The 6000-nt window shown below is 46.2% G+C and overlaps 1 protein-coding gene across 4 annotated transcripts in view; it reads left to right on the top strand.

The window, feature by feature from the left end:
* The first annotated feature begins 222 nt into the window (after nucleotides 1–222).
* Nucleotides 223–6000, top strand: part of NMT2 (N-myristoyltransferase 2) — a 67687-nt gene continuing 61909 nt past the window's right edge. For 2 of the 4 annotated variants that reach the window (XM_084868576.1, XM_084868577.1), the window contains exon 1: nucleotides 224–458. In XM_084868576.1, coding sequence (XP_084724702.1) covers nucleotides 349–458 — 110 coding nt within the window. In that variant the 5' untranslated portion in view covers nucleotides 224–348. Of the gene's footprint in view, nucleotides 459–6000 lie in introns of all 4 variants that reach the window. The other 2 variants (XM_084868578.1, XM_084868579.1) reach the window with 2 other exon arrangements.

Below are 6000 nucleotides of genomic sequence, written 5' to 3'. Positions count from 1 at the left end.
GACACCGGCCCCTCGGTGCCTCCCGCGCCCCGCCCCGCCCCCCCCTCCCCCGCCCCGTGTCGGCCCAGAGCTGCGCGCGAACCCCAGCCCCGCCCCCGGCGCGGTAGGCGGGCCCCGGCCGGGCAGGGCGGGCGCGGTGGGCGGGACCTGGCCGGTGGGCGGGGCCTGGCCGGTGGGCGGGGCCTGGCCGGGCGGGGCGGGGCGGGGCGAGGCGGCGCGCGCTGGGCTCGGGCTCCGGCGGGAGGCGGGCGGCACTAGAGGGAGCTGCTCGCGCCGCCGCGGCCGCCGCGCTGGCCCCCACGCTCGCTCGCGGCCCCTGGCGCCGCCTCCGCAGCCCGCGCCGCCGCGATGGCGGAGGACAGCGAGTCTGCAGCCAGCCAGCAGAGCCTGGAGCTGGACGACCAGGACACTTGCGGCATAGACGGGGACAATGAGGAGGAGGCCGAGCACGCCAAAGGGTAGGCGCGCGGGGGCCTCGGGCTCCGCTCGGCGGACGCGGGGCTTGGGGCGCGGGTGGCGCCGCTTCGCTCAGAGGGGGCGGGGGTCCCCGCGTGGGTGCGCCCGGCCCGAGGCCGCGGTGAGGGCGGGTCGCGCGGCCGGCGGCGCCGGGGCGCGGGGGAGGCGAGGCCCGCGGTGGGCGGGGAGGCCGGGGCCCAGCGCGGGGAGCAGCGACGCCGCTGTCACCTGCCACGCGGCCCCCGGCCCTCGCGCGTTCCCGCCGCCGGCCCGGCCCGGGGTGTGTGTGTGTGTGTGTGTGTGTGTGTGTGTGTGTGCGCGCCCGGGTGTGTGTGTGTGTATGTGTATGTGACCGAGGGAGGCGCGGCCCCATCCCTCTATGGCGGTCCGGTTGCTGGAGTCGTCGTCGTTCTCTCTTCGCTCCGGATCCTCTCCCGAAGCCCCTCCAGACCCTCCACTCCTCCTCCAGCCGCCGCCGCCGGAATAAAAGGGGGGCTGCCGGCCGGCGAGTGGTGCAGACCGGCCCCCACTCCCCCGGCAGAAAGTTGTGTTTCCCCCGAGGCTCGCGCCCCGCGCCCCGCGCCCCGCCGGGCAGGGGGCGCCGTGGGTCCCGGCCTGGCCGCCCGCAGGGCTGCCTCGCTGAGCGCGCCCGCAGACCTGGCTGCTCAGCTCCCCGGAGCAGGTCTCTCCCCGGAACTGGGGTCGGTTCTCCTCAGACCCAGCTTGTGGGCAGGCTCGGTGCGTTTTCACACCTGCTCGGGTTTCTCCTGCCTCTTCACAGGGTCTCTTTCCTCCTCCCCACAGGCTCGCTTTGCTCTCCGTGGGAGAGAGGATTGCTTCCGGTTAAGGGTGGTGTGGAAGTTCTCTTTTTAGCGGCGGGGGATCATTTTAAATGAAGACTGGCGTCCTTAAAGGGGGTGTTTGCACTACCCTTTCCCCCCTGCTGGATTCAAACTATGCGCAGGCACGGAGGAATTCTTCCGTGCTGCCCCTTATAAGATTTTGTAAACTGGTGACCGATGAAGAAGTGGGTCAGCTTAAAACCATGATATGGGAGCCCGTAGTCGCAGATGGTTTATTTATTCAGTGCATGCAGAGGATTCTTTAAATGATTGGTGATGTAAAGTGTAAAGCATTTGCATTCTATTTAACGTCTGCTTGAAGATTTATTTAAGACAGGAACTTTCACTGAGCTTTAATGTGTTCTAAATTATTAAAAGAGATCAAGAAAAGGAAAAGCTGACTAGCTATATATCCCATTTGCGGGTTGCTTTTTTTAAACTTATTATATTTGCAGTGAATACTCAGTGGCAGCTGCAAGTACCCTATGCTATAATTCAAGTCTAGAATGCTTTTTTTAAAGGTGGGAAAGGAAATTCTACAGACATCTGAGGCTGAGTTTTGTTTACACAGTGATAGAAATTTGCCTATGATAGATATCTTAGCATACACATGTTTTTGAAACAACAGCAATAGCCAGAAATGGGCCCACATGCAAATGTGGTAGATTGTCCCAAAACTTCAGCACCTGTCCATTATCTTTCTGGATTAAACCTAGGACTTTCCCTTCTCCCCTATAATTTCTGCTTATTATTCTTTTCCTTTGAAAGTTTGTTTTCTACCTCGTTGCTTATTACACAGTCAAAAATATCATCTCTGTGCCTGTTGACTGGGGCCTTTCCCAGCAGCCTTGCTCTCTGTGAAGTTCCCAAATTAGCGCCCAAAATCATCTCCATGCCCTCTTCAGTTTTTAGTTTTGTACATTAGCTCATTAAATATATGTCAGCATGCTGACTCAGAATTTAGGAACGCCCAGTGGACTGAAATGTTTTAACGCAGAGCAGAAATATAGCTCCTAGTGGGAGAGATTGATATCATGGGTATATAGTTTATTAAGATTATAAAGAGATTAATAAAAATCCAAGTTGCTGAGCTTGTTGGGCTTTTTTTTTTTTAATTTAGATAATAATTGCCAAATATCGGGGGGGGGGGGGTAATTATGGGTTTTTTTTTGGCTTATGCATTGATAGTATGACTCAATAGAAACTTAGGTGTTTTTTTTTTTAAGTAGCTCATGTTTATAAATATAAACATTTGAGAATCGCTTTTTCTATTCTTGGCTTCTTTATTCTCCACCAATTTAGATTAAGTGACAAATAAAGAGCCTTTGGAGAAATGAATAGGTTTTACCTCTAGGTATAGGTCAGTACACAAAGCAGTGATTTACTAATTAGTACTCTTGTCGCCTGAAACAAGTAATTTACCCCCACAATTGAATATAATATATTTACTAGTTGTTTCAGACATATTAAGTTGAAACTAGAACCTCAGATAAAAAGGAAATTATCACATTAGATTATTTTGTTCCCAATATATATATTACTGTATATGCTTTTCCTTTCATTTTCATAGGATTTTCTTTATGAATTAAAGATTATTTTATTTTGAGGGTAATGGTGGAAGTTCAGGAATGAAATATGATTTATGTTCAATTAAAAGCAATGATTTGTGTATTATACTTGCATCTCACTCTTTTTATATCTTGAAAAAATGTGTTCTTTGTTTGGTTTTTTTGGCCCATCAAAGTACAACCCTATAAAAATTCTACAAAATTCTAAAAATCATGGACAAAGGGATTGCTCATTTTAAATAGACTATCTATAGCTGAATAAGTATAGTTTTATTATTTTCAAATAATATGCAGCAATTAAAACTAGACTTACAGAAGGGTAACTAGAATAACTCTTTAAGTAACTTGCTTTAACAAATAATTTACAACTAGGGGAAGTAAATAGGTCTTTGTAAAGGTCATGATGAACTTGAAAACTTTCAAGCAAATTAAAAGTTCTAAGGTAATCTTGTTTAAAATACTGTTATTTCCTTAGCAAGGGCTTTCTATAGGTTAAAAACTAACTTCCATTATCTTCCTTATCCTTGCATTATTGGTATGCGTCTTCTCCATTTGTCAAATGCATTGGGCCATGGTCATTCTCTCTTATTCAGCCTACCATCCCAGGAATTACATGGTGTGTATGTAATTCTGTGATTAAACATAGTTATTGCCCAGTGTTGGGACAGGGTCACAGTGGCCCCAAATAAAAATTAGCATTTAAGTTGGCAACAAAGCCAAAACTCTCTCTTTGCTTTACCAACACTGACTTTCAGAATGTATGTTTCCAGACACATTGATGTTTTTCATCTTTTTTCCATGCACAGAGCTTCTCCTCAATATTCACAATGCAGTAGGCAACCAATCGATGTGTTTCTCTCACATCAGTGTGTCTCTCTGTCTTTCCCTCTCTCTTCCATTCTCTCTAAAAAGCAATGGAAAAAACATCTTCGGGTGAGTATTAAAACAAAAAACAGTAAAGCAAATTCAGGGTCAGGGTACATGCCCTGACCAGAATCGAACCTGGGATCCTTCAGTACGAAAGCTGAGGGACACTCTATCCACTGAGTCAAATGGGCAGCTTTACTGTTTTTATTGCTTACCTCTGTTCCTTGTAAACCACACCCCTCTTTTTTGAGGACTTTTTCTCATTTTTTTTATTAGAATATGTAGATGATTTATTTTCTGAATTCTTGTATGTTTAAAGATGCCTTTCTTTTGCTCTCACGAATTACATGGTGTGTATGTAATTCTGTGATAATAATTTTCCTTCAATCTCCATAAACATTGTTCTGTTATTTTCTAGCCTTTCGTAGCACAGATGTTTCTCTGCCAATCTGCTTCTCTTTCTTATATAGGAAACCTTATTCTTTTTTCTTTGCTTTGATTTGTGTTTAAGTCTAGCAGCCTCTAGGATTTTCTCTCTTTCTACAACCCAAGGGTTTCCACACCCTTTTACCTTCTAGAATTGCTCTTTTCCTTAATAAGTAAACAAAATGGCTCGGGGTCATACATATTGGTGGGGATTTCTTGGGGACTGAGGTTTTCTTGGTCCTCTAGCACAGTGTTTTTCAACCTTTTTTGGGCAAAGGCACACTTGTTTCATGAAAAAAATCACGAGGCACACCACCATTAGAAAATGTTAAAAAATTTAACTCTGTGCCTATATTGACTATATATAAAGTAATTCTCTTGAATAGGAATCAAATAAACACAAAGAAAGTATTTTATAATTACTTTATTATGAAATATTAAGTAAACAAAATAGTGAAAAATTATAAAATTCTTGTCTTGTCTGCACCTACGGCACACCAGGCAACATCTCGCGGCACACTAGTGTGCCGCGGAACAGCGGTTGAAAAACGCTGCTCTAGCACACCCATGCTCTTGCTAGGTCCCCCATCACTAGCTCCATGCTTTGGGCCCTTTTAGTATTTCTCCTTAGACATTACCCTGTCTAAATATAGTTAGCTCTCTTTCATTCCCTCCCCAAGAATTACTAATATAAGCTACTTGCTTTTGCACATCATTTACTGATGGTTTTGTAAATGAGGGGGAAGGTTTGATTATAGCATAGGCAGGAAACAACTTCAAATTCAACGTCAGACATCATTGTCCACTAAAGGGAATTTATTACTGCCCCCGATGGACCATCTTTTCCTGCAGTGTTCTGGGAAGTCCTCTCTCCCTCTGAGAGCAGTCTCTTAATTGTCCAAAATTAATTAACTACCTCCACTGCTCTTTTCTCAAAAAAAAAAAAAAAAAAAAAAAAACCCACAAAAAAACTTGAAGTGATCTGCTATGCAGTAGTACATTGTTACTTCTGTGCATTGTTGAGATTGTGAGAAATTCTTCTCCACCTCTTTTCCAAATTCAGGGTCCAGCTCCACTGTCCTTTCTTTTATGAAAACTCCCTTAGTCATTATAACCCAAGGTCCTCTCGCCTTTACTGAATGTATCCTTCACATGGCACCTTTTCACCAGTCACGTTCCCCTGCCCCCATCTCCCCAGTCATCTTCTAAGGCAGATCATTGTCTTACTGCAAACTAATCTGTGACTCATAGAGATAAGTGATTTGTCCAGGGTCACGTGGTTGGTAAGTGGGCAACAGAGTTTTTTTGTGATTGTTATTTAATGTGTATGTGTAACATCATCTACAAATGGACTCAAATTAAAGATTTTATTTTATTTTATTTATATTTTAATTTTTTTTTGGGGGGGGGACTTTAATCCTCACTCGGGGATTTTTTCCCCCATTGATTTTAGAGATAGGGGAAGAAAAAGGGGAAGAGAGAAACATTGATGTGAGAGAGACCCAGGTACATGCCCTTGACCAGGAATCAAACCCTAGACCCTTTGGTGTTCGGGCCGATTATTGAACCACTGAGTCACATCAACCAGGGCAAGGTGTTTTATTTTAAACTTGAGGCTCGGTGCATGAAATTCATGCATGGGGGTGGGATCCCTCAGCCTGACCTGTACCCTCTCCAATCCAGGAGCTCTCAGGGGATGTCCTGCTGATGGCTTAGGTCCACTTCCTATGGTTCTCTGCTCTCTGCAGGGCCTGCCTATCCACACCATGACGATGGGCAAGCAGGTCCTGCTGGGTGCTGCCTGTGGTTGCACTTGCCTGCTCCCAGGTCGCCACGGCAAC

This window comes from Pipistrellus hanaki (genome assembly GCF_964339955.1).
Source record: "Pipistrellus hanaki genome assembly, chromosome: 1".
Taxonomy (NCBI): domain Eukaryota; kingdom Metazoa; phylum Chordata; class Mammalia; order Chiroptera; family Vespertilionidae; genus Pipistrellus; species Pipistrellus hanaki.
Note: the sequence above shows the minus strand (reverse complement) of the source record. Positions and strands in the feature narration are given on the sequence as shown.